This window comes from Oncorhynchus nerka, linkage group LG2 (assembly GCF_034236695.1).
Source record: "Oncorhynchus nerka isolate Pitt River linkage group LG2, Oner_Uvic_2.0, whole genome shotgun sequence".
NCBI classification, from domain to species: domain Eukaryota; kingdom Metazoa; phylum Chordata; class Actinopteri; order Salmoniformes; family Salmonidae; genus Oncorhynchus; species Oncorhynchus nerka.
Window position 1 is genome coordinate 7,795,291 of NC_088397.1, and position 22,076 is coordinate 7,817,366.

General features: G+C 46.8%; 1 protein-coding gene across 1 annotated transcript in view; it reads right to left on the reverse strand.

The window, feature by feature from the left end:
- Window positions 1–22,076, reverse strand: part of LOC115116352 (vacuolar protein sorting-associated protein 8 homolog) — a 105,118-nt gene that overhangs the window by 16,154 nt on the left and 66,888 nt on the right. Inside the window, exons 13-15 of the mRNA XM_065020555.1 lie at window positions 19,451–19,620; window positions 18,558–18,729; window positions 10,526–10,567 (exon numbers count right to left, since the gene is read on the reverse strand). Coding sequence (XP_064876627.1) covers window positions 10,526–10,567; window positions 18,558–18,729; window positions 19,451–19,620 — 384 coding nt within the window. The remainder of the gene's footprint in view (window positions 1–10,525; window positions 10,568–18,557; window positions 18,730–19,450; window positions 19,621–22,076) is intronic.

Below are 22,076 nucleotides of genomic sequence, written 5' to 3' on the forward strand. Positions count from 1 at the left end.
GGATCAGCCACAACACAACACATCAGCATGGATCAGCCACAACACATCACATCAGCATGGATCAGCCACAACACAACACATCAGCATGGATCAGCCACAACACAACACATCAGCATGGATCAGCCACAACACAACACATCAGCATGGATCAGCCACAACACAACACATCAGCATGGATCAGCCACAACACAACACATCAGCATGGATCAGCCACAACACAACGCATCAGCATGGATCAGCCACAACACATCACATCAGCATGGATCAGCCACAACACATCACATCAGCATGGATCAGCCACAGACGTTGGTTGATTGGTTATACGGTTGATTTAAGGGTTGTGAAACGTATAAGAACAGGGTAGAGTTCAGCTCAGAGAATAACAGATGAATTATCCCCCACAGAATGAAATAAAACACTCATCTATTAAACGTCTTATATGGGGTATCTATAGGACACTATCCTCATCTCTAGGACACTATCCTCATCTCTAGGACACTATCCTCATCTCTAGGACACTATCCTCATCTCTAGGACACTATCCACATCTCTAGGACACTATCCACATCTCTAGGACACTATCCACATCTCTAGGACACTATCCTCATCTATAGGACACTATCCTCATCTCTAGGACACTATCCTCATCTCTAGGACACTATCCTCATCTATAGGACACTATCCTCATCTCTAGGACACTATCCTCATCTCTAGGACACTATCCCCATCTCTAGGACACTATCCTCATCTCTAGGACACTATCCTCATCTCTAGGACACTATCCACATCTCTAGGACACTATCCCCATCTCTAGGACACTATCCCCATCCCTCATCTCTAGGACACTATCCTCATCTCTAGGACACTATCCACATCTCCCATCTCTAGGACACTATCCTCATGTCTAGGACACTATCCTCATGTCTAGGACACTATCCCCGTCCCTCATCTCTAGGACACTATCCTCATCTCTAGGACACTATCCACATCTCTAGGACACTATCCACATCTCCCATCTCTAGGACACTATCCTCATCTCTAGGACACTATCCCCATCCCTCATCTCTAGGACACTATCCACATCTATCTCTAGGACACTATCCACATCTATCTCTAGGACACTATCCACATCTCTAGGACACTATCACATCTCTAGGACACTATCCACATCTCTAGGACACTATCCACATCTCTCTAGGACACTATCCACATCTCTAGGACACTATCCACATCTCCCGTCTCTAGGACACTATCCTCACGTCTAGGACACTATCCCCGTTCCTCATCTCTAGGACACTATCCACATATCCCATCTCTAGGACACTATCCTCATCTCTAGGACACTATCCACATCTCTCATCTCTAGGACACTATCCACATCTCTCATCTCTAGGACACTATCCATATCTCTCATCTCTAGGACACTATCCACATCTCTCATCTCTAGGACACTATCCACATCTCTCATCTCTAGGACACTATCCACATCTCTAGGACACTATCCACATCTCTCATCTCTAGGACACTATCCACATCTCTAGGACACTATCCACATCTCTAGGACACTATCCACATCTCTAGGACACTATCCACATCTCTAGGACACTATCCACATCTCTAGGACACTATCCACATCTCTAGGACACTATCCACATCTCTCATCTCTAGGACACTATCCACATCTCTAGGACACTATCCACATCTCTAGGACACTATCCACATCTCTAGGACACTATCCACATCTCTCATCTCTAGGACACTATCCACATCTCTAGGACACTATCCACATCTCTAGGACACTATCCACATCTCTCATCTCTAGGACACTATCCTCATCTCTAGGACACTATCCACATCTCTAGGACACTATCCACATCTCTCATCTCTAGGACACTATCCACATCTCTCATCTCTAGGACACTATCCACATCTCTCATCTCTAGGACACTATCCACATCTCTCATCTCTAGGACACTATCCACATCTCTAGGACACTCTCTAGGACACTATCCACATCTCTAGGACACTATCCACATCTCTCATCTCTAGGACACTATCCTCATCTCTAGGACACTATCCTCATCTCTAGGACACTATCCACATCTCTAGGACACTATCCACATCTCTCATCTCTAGGACACTATCCACATCTCTAGGACACTATCCACATCTCTCGTCTCTAGGACACTATCCTCATCTCTAGGACACTATCCTCATCTCTAGGACACTATCCTCATCTCTAGGACACTATCCACATCTCTAGGACACTATCCACATCTCTCATCTCTAGGACACTATCCACATCTCTCATCTCTAGGACACTATCCACATCTCTAGGACACTATCCTCATCCCTAGGACACTATCCTCATCTCTAGGACACTATCCACATCTCTAGGACACTATCCACATCTCTATCCACATCTCTAGGACACTATCCACATCTCTCATCTCCAGGACACTATCCACATCTATAGGACACTATCCACATCCCTCATCTCCAGGACACTATCCCCGTTCCTCATCTCTAGGACACTATCCGAAACTCTCTCATCTCTAGGACACTATCCTCATCTCTAGGACACTATCCCCGTTCCTCATCTCTAGGACACTATCCACATCTCTAGGACACTATCCACATCTCTAGGACACTATCCCCGTTCCTCATCTCTAGGACACTATCCTCATCTCTAGGACACTATCCACATCTCCAGGACACTATCCACATCTCTCATCTCTAGGACACTATAGTAGCTCCAAAGACCTCCACTGTTGACAGGCTTCAATTAACAGAAAAATAACAGAATAAAACAATCATTGTTTCCACTCTGATGATTTGGATCTTTTTAATAACTGTAAAATGCCAGCGCCTGAGGAAAAACCCATCAAACGTGACCTGCATGAAGATTGGCTGAACGGCAACGAGGAACAAGAGAAAGATAATCTGTTTTGAAAAGTCAGAGTTATTTAAGATAAATGCAGGGTAGAAGTGACATTTACATTGACTGGAGGCTAAACAGGTGTGTGTGTGTGTGTGTGTGTGTGTGTGTGTTGTCTGATTGGTGAGATGACATTTTCAAACGCTGACAAAGAGAGATAGAGAGATGTGAGGGATTCTGGGATGGTGAACAGCAAAGCACTGATAGTGTGATGGATCAGAACGTGTTAATTCCCCTTGACTTCGTCTACATCTTGTTGTGTTACAGCCTGAATTCAAAACAGATTACATTGATTTGTTTTCTCTCACCCATCTACACACAATACCCCATGAATTATTATTATTTTTGTGTTCACACCTGGGTCAATACTTTGTAAAAGCACCTTTGGGGGCGATTGCAGCCGAGTCGTCTTGGGGATGTCTGGATCAGCTTTGAGTCGTCTTGGGGATGTCTGGATCAGCTTTGAGTCGTCTTGGGGAAGTCTGGATCAGCTTTCAGTCGTCTTGGGGATGTCTGGATCAGCTTTGAGTCGTCTTGGGGATGTCTGGATCAGCTTTGAGTCGTCTTGGGGATGTCTGGATCAGCTTTGAGTCGTCTTGGGGATGTCTGGATCAGCTTTGAGTCGTCTTGGGGATGTCTGGATCAGCTTTGAGTCGTCTTGGGGATGTCTGGATCAGCTTGGAGTCGTCTTGGGGATGTCTGGATCAGCTTGGAGTCGTCTTGGGGATGTCTGGATCAGCTTTGGAGTCGTCTTGGGGATGTCTGGATCAGCTGGATGTCTGGATCAGCTTGGAGTCGTCTTGGGGATGTCTGGATCAGCTTTGAGTCGTCTTGGGGACGTCTGGATCAGCTTTGAGTCGTCTTGGGGACGTCTGGATCAGCTTTGAGTCGTCTTGGGGACGTCTGGATCAGCTTTGAGTCGTCTTGGGGACGTCTGGATCAGCTTGGAGTCGTCTTGGGGACGTCTGGATCAGCTTGGAGTCGTCTTGGGGACGTCTGGATCAGCTTGGAGTCGTCTTGGGGACGTCTGGATCAGCTTTGAGTCGTCTTGGGGACGTCTGGATCAGCTTGGAGTCGTCTTGGGGACGTCTGGATCAGCTTGGAGTCGTCTTGGGGACGTCTGGATCAGCTTTGAGCCGTCTTGGGGACGTCTGGATCAGCTTTGAGTCGTCTTGGGGATGTCTGGATCAGCTTGGAGTCGTCTTGGGGATGTCTGGATCAGCTTGGAGTCGTCTTGGGGATGTCTGGATCAGCTTGGAGTCGTCTTGGGGATGTCTGGATCAGCTTGGAGTCGTCTTGGGGATGTCTGGATCAGCTTGGAGTCGTCTTGGGGATGTCTGGATCAGCTTGGAGTCGTCTTGGGGATGTCTGGATCAGCTTGGAGTCGTCTTGGGGATGTCTGGATCAGCTTTGAGTCGTCTTGGGGATGTCTGGATCAGCTTTGAGTCGTCTTGGGGATGTCTGGATCAGCTTTGAGTCGTCTTGGGGACGTCTGGATCAGCTTTGAGTCGTCTTGGGGATGTCTGGATCAGCTTGGAGTCGTCTTGGGGATGTCTGGATCAGCTTTGAGCCGTCTTGGGGATGTCTGGATCAGCTTTGTACATCTGGATTTGGGGATTTCCTCAAGCTCTGTTAAGTTAGATGGAAAGCGGCAGTAAACAGCAATCGTCAAGTCTTTCCACAAGTTTTCAATGGGATTCAAGTCTGGGCTTTGGCTGGGCCACTCAATGACGCATTCTAGTTCTGAAGCCATTCCAGCGTTGCTTTGGCTGTATGTTTGGGGTCATTGTCCTGTTGGAACGTAAATCTTCACCCCAGTCTAAGGTTGTTTGCACTCTGAAGCAGGTTTTCATCAAGGATGTGCTTGTATTTGTTCCCCTCTATCCTTACCAGTCTCCCAGTCCCTGCAGCTGAAAAGCATCCCCATAGTATGATGCTGCCACCACCATGCTTCACGGTAGGGATGGTGTTAGACAGGTGATGAGCTGTGCCTGGTTCTCTCCAGACATAGCACTTTGCATTCAGGCCAAAGAGTTACATTTCAGTCTGATCAGACCACAGGATATTTTGCCTTATGCTCCGTCTTTCACAGGACTTCTTTTTGCAAACACTAGATGTGATGTCATGTGTCTTATTCTCAGGAGTGGCTTCCGTCTGGCCACTCTCCCATAAAGCCCAGATTGGTGAAGTTCTGTAGAGACTGGTTCTCCCAACTCAGCCATTGGGGTTTTTGGTCAACTCCCTGACCAAGGTCCTTCTTGCCCGGTTTCTCAGTTTGGTCGGACAGCCAGCTCTTGGCAGTCTGGTTAGTTCCATATTTGTTCAATTTCCCAACAATGGAGACCACTGTGCTCTTGGAAACTTTCAACACCCTAGAAATTGTTTTATACCCTTCCACAGATACACTACATGATCAAAAGTATGCTCATCAAACATCTCATTCCAAAATCATGGGCATTAATGTGGAGTTGGTACCCCCCTTTGCTGCTAAAAAAGCCTCCACTCCTCTGGGAAGACTTTCCACTAGATATTGGAACATTGCTGAGGAGGACTTGCTTCCATTCAGCCACAAGAGTATTATTGAAGTCGGGCACTGATGTTGGGTGATTAGGCCTGGCTCGCAGCTCGGTGTTCCAATTCATCCTAAAGGTGTTCGATGGGGTTGAGGTCAGGGCTCTGTGCAGGCCAGTCACGTTCTTCCACACCGATTGTGTCAAACAGTTTCTATATGGACCTTGCTTTGTGCACAGGGCCACAGAAATCCATTTCATGAAGCTCCCGGCGAACAGTTCTTGTGCTGATTTTTCTTCCAGAGGCAGTTTGGAACTCGGGAGCCAGTGTTGCAACCGTGGACAGACGATTTTTAGGCACAACCTGCTTCAGCTTGTGTGGCCTACCATTTCGCAGCTGAACGGTTGTTGCTCCTAGACATTTCCACTTCACAATAACAGCACTTACAGTTGACCGGGGCAGCTCTAGGTGGGGAGAAATTTGACGAACTGACTTGTTGGAAAGGTGGCATCCTATGACGGTGCCACATTGAAAGTCACTGAGCTCTTCAGTAAGGCCATTCTACTGCCACTGTTTGGCTATGGAGATTGCATGGCTGTATGGAGATTGCATGGCTGTATGGAGATTGCATGGCTGTGCGCTCGATTTTATACACCTGTCAGCAACGGGTGTGGCTGAACTGGCCAAATCCACTCATTTGAAGGGGTGTCCACATACTGCTGTCTATATAGTGTATCTGATTCCTCACACTTCTATCCGTGAGATCGAGGGACAGTTTCTCCAGTTCCTCTGACTTCATGGTATAGTTCCTGCTCTGACATGCACTGTCAACTGTGGGACCTTATATAGAGACAGGTGTGTTTCTTTCTAAATCATGTCCAAACAATTGTATTGGTCACAGGTGGACTCCAATCGAGGATGATCAAAGGAAATTGGATCCACCTGAGCTCAATTTGGAGTGTCATAACAAAGGTTGAATACTAATATGTAAATGAGATATTTCTGTATTGCATTTTCCACAAATGAGCTAAAATGTCTGTCATCCATTTTGAATTCAGGCTGTAACTACATCATGTGGAATAAGTCAAGGGGTGTGAAACATTCTGAAGGCGCTGGATTTCTCTGTGGTTGTGTGTGTTAATACTCTATTTTCTGTTGTATGTCATAGTTATAGTGAATGAGTGTGTGTAGGCTTGTTTGTGTATGGTGTGTGTGTGTGTGTTGTGTGTGTGTGTGTGTGTGTGTGTGTGGTGTGTGTGTGGTGTGTGTGTGTGGTGTGTGTATGGTGTGTGTATGGTGTGTGTGTGGTGTGTATATGGTGTGTGTGTGTGTATGGTGTGTGTGGTGTGTGTGTGTGTGTATGGTGTGTGTGGTGTGTGTATGGTGTGTGTGGTGTGTGTGTATGGTGTGTGTGTTGTGTGTGTATGGTGTGTGTGTTGTGTGTGGTGTGTGGTGTGTGTGTGGTGTGGTGTGTGTGTGTGGTGTGTGTATGGTGTGTGTGTGTGTGTGTATGGTGTGTGTGTATGGTGTGTGTGGTGTATGGTGTGTGTGTGGTGTGTGTGTCTGTATGGTGTGTGTGGTGTGTGTCTGTATGGTGTGTGTGTGTGTATGGTGTGTGTGTATGGTGTGTGTGTGTGTGTATGGTGTGTGTGTGTGTGTATGGTGTGTGTGTGTATGGTGTGTATGGTGTGTGTGTGTATGGTGTGTGTGTGTATGGTGTGTATGGTGTGTGTGTGTATGGTGTGTATGGTGTGTGTGTGTATGGTGTGTATGGTGTGTGTGTGTATGGTGTATGTATGTATGGTGTGTGTATGGTGTGTGTGTGGTGTATGGTGTGTGTGGTGTATGGTGTGTATGGTGTGTGTGTGTGTATGGTGTGTATGTGTGTGTGTGTGTGTATGTGCGTGTGTGTATGGTGCGTGTGTGTATGGTGCGTGTGTGTGTGTGTGTGTGTGTGTGTGTGTGTGTGTGTGGTGTATGGTGTGTGTGTGTGTGTGGTGTGTGTGTGAGGTGTGTCTGGTGTATGTATGTATGGTGTGTGTGTGTATGGTGTGTGTGTGTATGGTGTGTGTGTGTGTGTATGGTGTGTGTGTGAGGTGTGTCTGGTGTATGTATGTATGGTGTGTGTATGGTGTGTGTGTATGGTGTGTGTGTGGTGTGTGTATGGTGTGTGTGAGGTTAGGGTCTTGCTGTGGTGGTAGCTTGATTAAAATTAGTCATGGTGGATTAACAGGTTATGACAGACAGCCTGCTGGACGTCACCGTCATAGTAACAACCAGGCACCACAGACAGCCTGCTGGACGTCATAGTAACAACCCGGCACCACAGACAGCCTGCTGGACGTCATAGTAACAACCCGGCACCACAGACAGCCTGCTGGACGTCATAGTAACAACCAGGCACCACAGACAGCCTGCTGGACGTCATAGTAACAACCAGGCACCACAGACAGCCTGCTGGACGTCACCATCATAGTAACAACCAGGCACCACAGACAGCCTGCTGGACGTCATAGTAACAACCCGGCACCACAGACAGCCTGCTGGACGTCATAGTAACAACCAGGCACCACAGACAGCCTGCTGGACGTCATCGTCATAGTAACAACCAGGCACCACAGACAGCCTGCTGGACGTCACCGTCATAGTAACAACCAGGCACCACAGACAGTCTGCTGGACGCCATAGTAACAACCAGGCACCACAGACAGCCTGCTGGACGTCATAGTAACAACCAGGCACCACAGACAGCCTGCTGGACGTCATAGTAACAACCAGGCACCACAGACAGTCTGCTGGACGCCATAGTAACAACCAGGCACCACAGACAGCCTGCTGGACGTCATAGTAACAACCAGGCACCACAGACAGCCTGCTGGACGTCATAGTAACAACCAGACACCACAGACAGCCTGCTGGACGTCGCCGTCATAGTAACAACCAGGCACCACAGACAGCCTGCTGGACGTCATAGTAACAACCAGGCACCACAGACAGCCTGCTGGACGTCATAGTAACAACCAGGCACCACAGACAGGCTGCTGGACGTCACCGTCATAGTAACAACCAGGCACCACAGACAGCCTGCTGGACGTCATAGTAACAACCAGGCACCACAGACAGCCTGCTGGACGTCATAGTAACAACCAGGCACCACAGACAGCCTGCTGGACGTCACCATCATAGTAACAACCAGGCACCACAGACAGCCTGCTGGACGTCATAGTAACAACCAGGCACCACAGACAGCCTGCTGGACATCATAGTAACAACCAGGCACCACAGACAGCCTGCTGGACATCATAGTAACAACCAGGCACCACAGACAGCCTGCTGGACGTCACCGTCATAGTAACAACCAGGCACCACAGACAGCCTGCTGGACGTCATAGTAACAACCAGGCACCACAGACAGCCTGCTGGACGTCACCATCATAGTAACAACCAGGCACCACAGACAGCCTTGCGTACCAAATGGATACTCCAGATTACCTATAGAGTGCAGTAGGTTTGTAGTGCACTACGTAGGGAACATGGTCGATTTGGGACACAGACAGAGTTAATAACATCCAGCTATCTAGTGTCACATAACTGTCATCTTCACAAGGCAACCACAGTCTGGACAACAGAGAGAAAATAACTAACAGATAAACAGTGAGAGAATTCAAGTGAGAGGGGAAGCATAGGAGAGGGAGAGAGGGAGAGAAAGAGGGAGAGAAAGAGGGAGAGAGAGAGAGGGAGAGAAAGAGGGAGAGAGAGAGGGAGAGAAAGAGGGAGAGAGAGAGGGAGAGAAAGAGGGAGAGAAAGAGGGAGAGAGAGAGACAAGTGATTGAGTGTTTCCAGAACCTTCATTAAACTCAGCCGCTCAGAGAGAGCGAGTGTTTCCAGAACCTTCATTAAACTCAGCCGCTCAGTGTTTGGATATTTATTTACTAGACAACTAATTTGAATAAACCAATTACACGCCATTCAGATGGCAGAATGGTCTGCTACAGTCAGACACATAGCTAGCTGGAGAAAACACCAACAAAACTAATCACTGTTCTTTATATTCTCCTCGGGGGGGAAGGGCTGTTGATATAGACTAAGTAGGTAAAAGACAGAAATAGAGTATGAGAGAGAGACTAAGAGAAAGAGCAGGAGGGGAAGAGAGACTAAGAGAAAGAGCAGGAGGGGAAGAGAGAGAAAGGAGAGAGTAAGCGAGAGAGGAGAGAGAGAAAGGAGAGAGTAAGCGAGAGAGGAGAGAGAGAAAGGAGAGTAAGCGAGAGAGGAGAGAGAGAAAGGAGAGAGTACGCGAGAGAGGAGAGAGAGAAAGGAGAGAGTAAGCAAGAGAGAAGAGAGAGAAAGGAGAGAGTAAGCGAGAGAGAAGAGAGAGAAAGGAGAGAGTAAGCGAGAGAGGAGAGAGAGAAAGGAGAGAGTAAGCGAGAGAGGAGAGAGAGAAAGGAGAGAGTAAGCGAGAGAGGAGAGAGAGAAAGGAGAGAGTAAGCGAGAGAGAAGAGAGAGAAAGGAGAGAGTAAGCGAGAGAGAAGAGAGAGAAAGGAGAGAGTAAGCGAGAGAGGAGAGAGAGAAAGGAGAGAGTAAGCGAGAGAGGAGAGAGAGAAAGGAGAGAGTAAGCGAGAGAGGAGAGAGAGAAAGGAGAGAGTAAGCGAGAGAGGAGAGAAAGGAGAGAGTAAGCGAGAGAGGAGAGAGAGAAAGGAGAGAGTAAGCGAGAGAGGAAAGGAGAGAGTAAGCAAGAGAGGAGAGAGAGAAAGGAGAGAGTAAGCGAGAGAGGAGAGAGTAAGCGAGAGAGGAGAGAGAGAAAGGAGAGAGTAAGCGAGAGAGGAGAGAGAGAAAGGAGAGAGTAAGCGAGAGAGGAGAGAGAGAAAGACAAGAGATTTTTGTATTGTTTATATTTCACTTTTGTTTATTATCTACTTCACTTGCTACAGGCAATGTTAACATGTTTCCCATGACAATAAAACGCTTAAATTGAATTTGAATTGAGAGAGAGAGAGAGACAGAGAGAGAGAGAGTGTAAGACAGACAGATGGGCTGGCTGGATGCTACCTATGAGAGGTTACCCACAACAGTCCTTACCTTTTTCCCATCATCCCCTGCTTCCCTGGACATCACGTTGGTCTAAAACAACAAGAGTGGTGACCATCAGAAAACAGAATGAAGTGACAGACAGATGGAGAGAGGAAGAGAGCTCTGTGTGTCGCTTCTCTAAAGGTTATCTAGCAGGACAGTTGTCTAGTTGTGTGTTGCTTCTCTAAAGGTTATCTAGCAGGACAGTTGTCTAGTTGTGTGTTGCTTCTCTAAAGGTTATCTAGTTGTGTTTTGCTTCTCTAAAGGTTATCTAGCAGGACAGTTGTCTAGTTGTGTGTTGCTTCTCTAAAGGTTATCTAGCAGGACAGTTGTCTAGTTGTGTGTTGCTTCTCTAAAGGTTACAGTTGAAGTCAGAAGTTTACATACACTTAGGTTGGAGTCATTAAAACTCGTTTTTCAACCACTCCACAAATGTCTTGTTAACTTCTTCGATATAGGGTGCGCTCTTAATTTTTGGATAAAAAAAACGTTCCCGTTTTAAACAAGATATTTTGTCACGAAAAGATGCTCGACTATGCATATAATTGACAGCTTTGGAAAGAAAACATTCTGACATTTCCAAAACTGCAAAGATATCATCTGTGAGTGCCACAGAACTGATCTTACAGGCGAAACCAAGATTAAACTTCAAACAGGAAATGAGCTGAATTTTTGAAGCTCTGTTTTACTATCGTCTCCTTATATAACAAACACTCAGCAGCCAGTCTGTACAAGTCAATATAGGCAACTTATTATAACCCAACACATGCAGTTAGCTTCCTCTTTGCAGTCAGTTTGTAAACATCTACAGACACATGTTTATTATGACCTAACATAAGCAGTTACCTTGCTTGTTTTCTCACCATTGACAAAGACCCAAAAGCCTTGCCTTCCTTTGCAGCAAACTAATCAAATGTTGTACTTCTTCTCCTGCTTAACATTTGCACATGCATTCTTATCACATAGGCCAGCTCCTACAGTATACCAGGTTAGCTAGCCAGCTATTTGTCGTCCTTAACGTAGGAGACACTGCTAGCTAGCCAACAGCTAGCCAACGTCTACCGAATAGAACTTCCGCACTCAACAACCAGGTCGCATTCCGCTTCGCTCCACAGGTAGTATCACATTTTCATTTCATTTCATTACAGTACAACGGTTTGATTTGTTTGATCGTAGCTAGCTACATAGCTAGCTACATAGCCGTCTTTGTATCAAAGATAATTGTGTAGTCTAGAGCGATTTTCTAGGTTAGCTAGCCAGCTATTGTCGTTCTTTTAACGCAACGTAACGTAATCAACACTGCTAGCTAGCCAGCTAGCCCCCGAATAGCAGCACTGTAGAAACTATTACACTCAACGGAACGACTTGATTAGTGTAGTGTCAACAATGCAGCCACTGCCAGCTAGCCTACAAAGTCAACAACGCAGCCACTGCCAGCTAGCCTACTTCAGCAGTACTGTATCATTTTAATCATTTTAGTCAATAAGATTCTTGCTACGTAAGCTTAACTTTCTGAACATTCGAGACGTGTAGTCCACTTGTCATTCCAATCTCCTTTGCATTAGCGTAGCCTCTTCTGTAGCCTGTCAACTATGTGTCTGTCTATCCCTGTTCTCTCCTCTCTGCACAGACCATACAAACGCTCCACACTGCGTGGCCGCGGCCACCCTAATCTGGTGGTCCCAGCGCGCACGACCCACGTGGAGTTCCAGGTCTCCGGTAGCCTCTGGAACTGCCGATCTGCGGCCAACAAGGCAGAGTTCATTTCAGCCTATGCCTCCCTCCAGTCCCTCGACTTCTTGGCACTGACGGAAACATGGATCATCACAGATAACACTGCTACTCCTACTGCTCTCTCTTCGTCCGCCCACGTGTTCTCGCACACCCCGAGAGCTTCTGGTCAGCGGGGTGGTGGCACCGGGATCCTCATCTCTCCCAAGTGGTCATTCTCTCTTTCTCCCCTTACCCATCTGTCTATCGCCTCCTTTGAATTCCATGCTGTCACAGTTACCAGCCCTTTCAAGCTTAACATCCTTATCATTTATCGCCCTCCAGGTTCCCTCGGAGAGTTCATCAATGAGCTTGATGCCTTGATAAGCTCCTTTCCTGAGGACGGCTCACCTCTCACAGTTCTGGGCGACTTTAACCTCCCCACGTCTACCTTTGACTCATTCCTCTCTGCCTCCTTCTTTCCACTCCTCTCCTCTTTTGACCTCACCCTCTCACCTTCCCCCTACTCACAAGGCAGGCAATACGCTCGACCTCATCTTTACTAGATGCTGTTCTTCCACTAACCTCATTGCAACTCCCCTCCAAGTCTCCGACCACTACCTTGTATCCTTTTCCCTCTCGCTCTCATCCAACACTTCCCACACTGCCCCTACTCGGATGGTATCGCGCCGTCCCAACCTTCGCTCTCTCTCCCCCGCTACTCTCTCCTCTTCCATCCTATCATCTCTTCCCTCTGCTCAAACCTTCTCCAACCTATCTCCTGATTCTGCCTCCTCAACCCTCCTCTCCTCCCTTTCTGCATCCTTTGACTCTCTATGTCCCCTATCCTCCAGGCCGGCTCGGTCCTCCCCTCCCGCTCCGTGGCTCGACGACTCATTGCGAGCTCACAGAACAGGGCTCCGGGCAGCCGAGCGGAAATGGAGGAAAACTCGCCTCCCTGCGGACCTGGCATCCTTTCACTCCCTCCTCTCTACATTTTCCTCTTCTGTCTCTGCTGCTAAAGCCACTTTCTACCACTCTAAATTCCAAGCATCTGCCTCTAACCCTAGGAAGCTCTTTGCCACCTTCTCCTCCCTCCTGAATCCTCCTCCCCCTCCCCCCCCTCCTCCCTCTCTGCAGATGACTTCGTCAACCATTTTGAAAAGAAGGTCGACGACACCCGATCCTCGTTTGCTAAGTCAAACGACACCTCTGGTTCTGCTCACACTGCCCTACCCTGTGCTCTGACCTCTTTCTCCCTCTCTCTCCAGATGAAATCTCGCGTCTTGTGACGGCCGGCCGCCCAACAACCTGCCCGCTTGACCCTATCCCCTCCTCTCTTCTCCAGACCATTTCCGGAGACCTTCTCCCTTACCTCACCTCGCTCATCAACTCATCCCTGACCGCTGGCTACGTCCCTTCCGTCTTCAAGAGAGCGAGAGTTGCACCCCTTCTGAAAAAACCTACACTCGATCCCTCCGATGTCAACAACTACAGACCAGTATCCCTTCTTTCTTTTCTCTCCAAAACTCTTGAACGTGCCGTCCTTGGCCAGCTCTCCCGCTATCTCTCTCAGAATGACCTTCTTGATCCAAATCAGTCAGGTTTCAAGACTAGTCATTCAACTGAGACTGCTCTTCTCTGTATCACGGAGGCGCTCCGCACTGCTAAAGCTAACTCTCTCTCCTCTGCTCTCATCCTTCTAGACCTATCGGCTGCCTTCGATACTGTGAACCATCAGATCCTCCTCTCCACCCTCTCCGAGTTGGGCATCTCCGGCGCGGCCCACGCTTGGATTGCGTCCTACCTGACAGGTCGCTCCTACCAGGTGGCGTGGCGAGAATCTGTCTCCTCACCATGTGCTCTCACCACTGGTGTCCCCCAGGGCTCTGTTCTAGGCCCTCTCCTATTCTCGCTATACACCAAGTCACTTGGCTCTGTCATAACCTCACATGGTCTCTCCTATCATTGCTATGCAGACGACACACAATTAATCTTCTCCTTTCCCCCTTCTGATGACCAGGTGGCGAATCGCATCTCTGCATGTCTGGCAGACATATCAGTGTGGATGACGGATCACCACCTCAAGCTGAACCTCGGCAAGACGGAGCTGCTCTTCCTCCCGGGGAAGGACTGCCCGTTCCATGATCTCGCCATCACGGTTGACAACTCCATTGTGTCCTCCTCCCAGAGCGCTAAGAACCTTGGCGTGATCCTGGACAACACCCTGTCGTTCTCAACTAACATCAAGGCGGTGGCCCGTTCCTGTAGGTTCATGCTCTACAACATCCGCAGAGTACGACCCTGCCTCACACAGGAAGCGGCGCAGGTCCTAATCCAGGCACTTGTCATCTCCCATCTGGATTACTGCAACTCGCTGTTGGCTGGCCTCCCTGCCTGTGCCATTAAACCCCTACAACTCATCCAGAACGCCGCAGCCCATCTGGTGTTCAACCTTCCCAAGTGCTCTCACGTCACCCCGCTCCTCCGCTCTCTCCACTGGCTTCCAGTTGAAGCTCGCATCCGCTACAAGACCATGGTGCTTGCCTACGGAGCTGTGAGGGGAACGGCACCTCAGTACCTCCAGGCTCTGATCAGGCCCTACACCCAAACAAGGGCACTGCGTTCATCCACCTCTGGCCTGCTCGCCTCCCTACCACTGAGGAAGTACAGTTCCCGCTCAGCCCAGTCAAAACTGTTCGCTGCTCTGGCCCCCCAATGGTGGAACAAACTCCCTCACGACGCCAGGACAGCGGAGTCAATCACCACCTTCCGGAGACACCTGAAACCCCACCTCTTTAAGGAATACCTAGGATAGGATAAAGTAATCCTTCTCACCCCCCTTAAAAGATTTAGATGCACTATTGTAAAGTGGCTGTTCCACTGGATGTCATAAGGTGAATGCACCAATTTGTAAGTCGCTCTGGATAAGAGCGTCTGCTAAATGACTTAAATGTAATGTAAATGTAAATGTTATATGGCTGTGAATGTGCTGTGAACGAGCTTATGCTCTCTGCCGTTCGTCCAAGATGTCTGCAGCATTGTGACGTATTTGTAGGCATATCATTGGAAGATTGGCCATAAGAGACTACATTTGCCAGGTGTCCGCCCGGTGTCCTTTGTCTAAATTGGTGCGCAATTCTCAGTGGCACTCATTTTACCATGCGATACAGAGGGAGAAGCACACTTCCAGGAACGATACATCATTGAAGAGATATGTAGAAAAACACCTTGAGGATTGATTCTAAACAACGTTTGCCATGTTTCAGTCGATATTATGGAGTTATTTTGGAAAAAGTTTGGCGTTTTTATAACTGAATTTTCGTTTTTTTTTGGTAGACAAACATGACGCAGAAAACGGACCGATTTCTCCTGCACAAATAATCTTTCAGGAAAACTGAACATTTGCTATCTAACTGAGAGTCTCCTCATTGAAAACATCCGAAGTTCTTCAAAGGTAAATTATTTATTGAATGTTTTTGCTGGTTTTTGTGAAAATGTTGCCTGGTGATGCTAACGCTAAATGCTAATGCTAAATGCTAAATGCTAAATGCTAGTTTGCTATGGTAGAGAAGCATATTTTTTTAAATCTGAGATGACAGTGTTGTTAACAAAAGGCTAAGCATGAGAGCTAGCATATTGATTTCATTTCATTTGCGATTTTCATGAATAGTTAACGTTGCGTTATGGTAATGTTCTTGAGGCTGTAGTCATGATCCCGGATACGGGTTGGCTCGACGCAAGAAGTAAACAAACTAGTTTTGGCAAGTTGGTTAGGACATCTACTTTGTGCATGACACAAGTAATTTTTACAACAATTGTTTACAGACTGATTATTTCACTTATAATTCACTGTATCACAATCACAGTGGGTCAGAAGTTTACATACACTAAGTTGACTGTGCCTTTAAATAGCTTGGAAAATTCCAGAAAACGATGTTATGGCTTTAGAAGCTTCTGACAACATTTGAGTCAATTGGAGGAGTACCTGTGGATGTATTTCAAGGCCTACCTTCAAACTCAGTGCCTCTTTGCTTGACATCATGGGAAAAACAAAAGAAATCAGCCAAGACCTCAGAAAAAAAATTGTGGACCTCCACAAGTCTGGTTCATCCTTGGGAGCAATTTCCAAACGTCTGAAGGTACTACGTTCATCTGTACAAACAATAGTACGCAAGTATAAACACCATGGGACCACGCAGCCGTCATACCACTCAGGAGATGAACGTACTTTGTTGCAAAAAGTGCAAATCAATCCCAGAACAACAGCAACGGACCTTGTGAAGATGCTGGAGGAAACAGGTACAAAAGTATCTATATCCACAGTAGAAAGAGTCCTATATCGATATAACCTGAAAGGCCGCTCAGCAAGGAAGAAGCCACTGCTCCAAAACCACCATATAAAAAGCCAGACTACGGTTTGCAACTGCACATGGGGACAAAAATCGTACTTTTCGGAGAAATGTCCTCTGGTCTGAAGAAACAAAAATATAACTGTTTGGCCATAATGACCATTGTTATGTTTGGAGGAAAAGGGGGAGGCTTGCAAGCTGAAGAACACCATCCCAAACGTGAAGCACGGGGGTGGCAGCATCATGTTGTGGTGGTGCTTTGCTGCCAGAGGGACTGATGCACTTCACAAAATAGTTGGCATCATGAGGAGGAAAATGATGTGGATATATTGAAGCAACATCTCAAGACAACAGTTAGGAAGTTAAAGCTTGGTCGCAAATGGGTCTTCCAAATGGACAATGACCCCAAGCATACTTCCAAAGTTGTGGCAAAATGGCTTAAGGGCAACAAAGTCAAGGTATTGGAGTGGCCATCACAAAGCCCTGACCTCAATCCCATAGACAATTTGTTGGCAGAACTGAAAAAGCGTGGTCTTACAAAAAGGAGGCCTACAAACCTGACTCAGTTACATCAGCTCTGTCAGGAGGAAGGGCCAACATTCACCCAATTTATTGTGGGAAGCTTGTGGAAGGCTACCTGAAGCGTTTGACCCATGTTAAACAATTTTACTTTTTATGGCTGCAGGGGCAGTATTGAGTAGCTTGGATGAAAAGGTACCCATTGTAAACGGTCAGCTCCTCAGTCTCAGTTGCTAATATATGCATATTATTATTAGTAGTATTGGATAGAAAACTCTCTAAAGTTTCCAAAACTGTCAAAATATAGTCTGTGAGTATAACAGAACTGATATTGCAGGTGAAACCCAGAGGAAAATCAAAACAGGAAGTGGCTTCTATTTTGAAAACTACTGGTTCCATAGCCTCCCTTTGCTGGATTTAATGGGATATGAACCAGATTCCTTTTCCTATCGCTTTCTCAAGGTGTCAACAGTCTTCAGACATAGTTTAAGGCTTTTATTTTGAAAAATTAGCCAGAACGATAACATGGCGTCAAGTGGTCACATGAGTTTTGCTCGAATTTGGACAGCCATTGTTTTCCACTCTCCTACTGTGAAAGACATTTGCGGTTGATATATTATTGATTATATATTTTAAAAACAACCTGAGGATTGATTATAAAAAACGTTTGACATGTTTCTGTGGACATTATGGAAACTATTTGGAATTTTCGTCTGCGTTGTCGTGACCGCTCTTTCCTGTGGATTTCTGAACATAACGCGACAAACAAACGGAGGTATTTTGGATCTAAAAATAATCTTTATGGAACAAAAGGAACATTTGTTGTGTAACTGGGAGTCTCGTGAGTGAAAACATCCGAAGATCATCAAAGGGAAACGATTAATTTGATTGCTTTTCGTGACTGAGCTACCTGATGCTAAGTGTACTTAATGTTTTATCGTGCGATCGATGAACTTACACAAACGCTTGGATTGCTTTCGCTGTAAAGCATAATTTCAAAATCTGACACGACAGGTGGATTAACAAAAGGCTAAACTGTGTTTTCCTATATTGGACTTGTGATTTCATGAATATAAATATTTATAGTAATATTTATTGTATGTAGCGCTATGCTATTCAGCGGTTGTTGATGACACTTATCCCGATATGGGGATTGCAGCCATAACAAGTTAAAGGCAATGCTACCAAATACTAATTGAGTGTATGTAAACTTCTGACTTCACCAAAATTGGGTTTGTTTTCGAATTCTTTGTGGGTCTGTGTAATCTGAGGGAAATATGAGTCTCTAATACATTAGGCAGGAGGTCAGGAAGTGCAGCTCAGTTTCCACCTCATTTTGTGGGCAGTGTGCACATAGCCTGTCTCTCCCCTCTCACGAGCAGCTACTATAAAATAACACACAACCAACCAACCCCATTAACAGGTCTGAGGTCATATTCTGTGTGATGTCACTGACTGACCTGTGCGAGGGAGGTGCTTCGCCCCCTCCCGGTCTCCATGGTGACCCTGTCCCCGCCCCTCCCTCTCTGTGAGGAGATACACTTGTAGCAGCTCCAGACCTGCAGCAACCTGGGCTCCGCGTGGCCACTCCCCTTCCTCTGCAGACACTGGCAGTGGTACAGGTGGCCGCAGCTACACACACACACACACACACACACACACACACACACACACACACACACACATCCAAAAGGTGTTAACAGCATTCATCAGAACATTGTACTGTAAAAAGATCTGACACCATTCATCCTCTATCAGAACATTGTACTGTAAAAAGATCTGACACCATTCATCCTCTATCAGAACATTGTACTGTAAACAGATCTGACACCACTCCTCCTCTATCAGAACATTGTACTGTAAACAGATCTGACACCACTCCTCCTCTATCAGAACATTATTCTGTAAACAGATCTGACACGATTCCTCCTCTATCAGAACATTATTCTGTAAACAGATCTGACACCATTCATCCTCTATCAGAACATTGTACTGTAAACAGATCTGACACCATTCATCCTCTATCAGAACATTGTACTGTAAACAGATCTGACACCATTCCTCCTCTATCAGAACATTGTACTGTAAACAGATCTGACACCACTCATCCTCTATCAGAACATTGTACTGAGAGTGTTGTGGTGATGACCTGAATATGATGATGTCATGACAGTGGTGGTAGTGAACACACATGGATGTGAGTGTTGCGGTGATGACCTGAATATGATGATGTCATGACAGTGGTGGTAGTGAACACACGTGGATGTGAGTGTTGCGGTGATGACCTGAATATGATGATGTCATGACAGTGGTGGTAGTGAACACACGTGGATGTGAGTGTTGCGGTGATGACCTGAATATGATGATGTCATCTGGGCTGTCCTGACGTCTCCTGTACTGCTGCAGGCAGATGTTACAGTGGTCCTGACGGGGGTGGAGCCCCCTGCTGACCGCCGCTCGCAGGTGAGATAGGGACCAGTGGAGGTCATGGTTCAACAGACTGGTGGTCGTCTCCAGTAACGTCTGGGGGAGGGGAGAGAACTATTTGATGCATTATATCCTGGTCCCAGATCAGTTTGTGCTCTGGACAAATGTTTGAAAGAGAACGGATGGATTTACTGTTCTCTTCCCCTGGAAATGATTTCTCACAGAATCAAACATTCACACAACATCTCAGTAATCCTCTCTAGTCTCTCATGTTAAATAGTACTGTACAACCCACCAGTAATCCTCTCTAGTCTCTCAGCATGTTAAATAGTACTGTACAACCCACCAGTCATCCTCTCTAGTCTCTCAGCATGTTAAATAGTACTGTACAACCCACCAGTCAATCCTCTCTAGTCTCTCAGCATGTTAAATAGTACTGTACAACCCACCAGTAATCCTCTCTAGTCTCTCATGTTAAATAGTACTAGTCATCTCAGCATGTTAAATTGTACTGTACAACCCACCAGTCATCCTCTCTAGTTAAATAGTACTGTACAACCCACCAGTCATCCTCTCTAGTCTCTCAGCATGTTAAATAGTACTGTACAACCCACCAGTCATCCTCTCTAGTCTCTCATGTTAAATAGTACTGTACAACCCACCAGTCATCCTCTCTAGTCTCTCAGCATGTTAAATAGTACTGTACAACCCACCAGTCATCCTCTCTAGTCTCTCATGTTAAATAGTACTGTACAACCCACCAGTCATCCTCTCTAGTCTCTCAGCATGTTAAATAGTACTGTACAACCCACCAGTCATCCTCTCTAGTCTCTCATGTTAAATAGTACTGTACAACCCACCAGTCATCCTCTCTAGTCTCTCAGCATGTTAAATAGTACTGTACAACCCACCAGTCATCCTCTCTAGTCTCTCAGCATGTTAAATAGTACTGTACAACCAGTCATCCAGTCATGTTAAATAGTACCTCTCCTCTCTAGTCTCTCAGCATGTTAAATAGTACTGTACAACCCACCAGTCATCCTCTCTAGTCTCTCATGTTAAATAGTACTGTACAACCCACCAGTCATCCTCTCTAGTCTCTCAGCATGTTAAATAGTACTGTACAACCCACCAGTCATCCTCTCTACTCTCTCAGCATGTTAAATAGTACTGTACAACCCACCAGTCATCCTCTCTACTCTCTCAGCATGTTAAATAGTAGTGGAGGCCTCAGGGAGGGAGAGGAGGCCTGGAATGGACACAGTACCACTCAACTTCACACAGCTCTATTTCACTGCCATTTGGGAAGCTGAGAGCTATTCACTTATCCTCCTATGGACTGTCCTGTCATTTCATGTCAGAGAAGACTGGAGTAAAGGAAGGGAGGGAGGAGAGGAGGGAGGAGAGAGAGAAAAATAGGGAGGAGAGGAAATAGGAAAAGATGGAGAGGAGAGGAAAGAGGAGAGAGGACAGGAAAATAATGAGGAGAGAGGAGAAAGGAGAGAGGAGAAAGGAGAGGAAAAGGAGGAGAGAGGACAGGAAAAGAATGAGGAGAGAGGAGAGGAAAATAATGAGGAGAGAGGAGAGGAAAAGAATGAGGAGAGAGGACAGGAAAAGAATGAGGAGAGAGGACAGGAAAAGGAGGAGAGGAGAGGAAAAGGGAGACGAGAGCAGAGGAGAGACAGAGGGAGAGAAAGAGAAGGGAGCGAGGAGAGGAGAGCGATGAGGGAGAGTAAGGAGAGAAAGAGAAGGGAGAAAGGGGAGGAGAGAGAGGAGGGAGATGAGGGAAAGAGGAAAAGAGAGAAGAGGGGAGGGAGAGGAGAGGAGGGAAAGAGGAAAAGAGAGGAGAGAGAGGAGGGAAAGAGGAAAAGAGAGAAGAGGGGAGGGAGAGGAGAGAGAGAGAGGAGGGAAAGAGGAAAAGAGAGAAGAGGGGAGGGAGAGGAGAGAGAGAGAGGAGGGAAAGAGGAAAAGAGAGAAGAGGGGAGGGAGAGGAGAGAGAGAGGAGGGAAAGAGGAAAAGAGAGGAGGGAGAGGAGAGAGAGAGGAGGGAAAGAGGAAAAGAGGGAAGAGGGGAAGGAGAGGAGAGAGAAGGGAAAGAGGAAAAGAGGGAAGAGGGGAGAGAGAGGAGAGAGAGGAGAGAGAGGAGGGAAAGAGGAAAAGAGGGAAGAGGGGAGGGAGAGGAGAGAGGGAAAGAAGGAGGAGAGATGGGAGAGAGAGACAGAGAAGAGAAGTCTACATCCCATTGGCTTGTCCCTATGTACTGTAGTGTACTACATTTCACTAGTGCACTATAAAGGGAATAGGGTGCCATATGGGACTCAAGAAGAGGAGAGATATGGGGGAAAGTAGCTTCAGCCTCAGAGGCAAAGTCAGGCATTTCATCCCTCTGTGAATTCAACCAGTTCTGCCTGAGTGAGCTGGAGAGAAACACGTGTGTGCTACTTGTTTCACAACGTTTCATCAGTGTGTGTGTGTGTGTGTGTGTGTGTGTGTGTGTGTCTGAACAACCGTACATCTGTACAGTTCCAGTCAAATGTTAGGACACACCTTCTC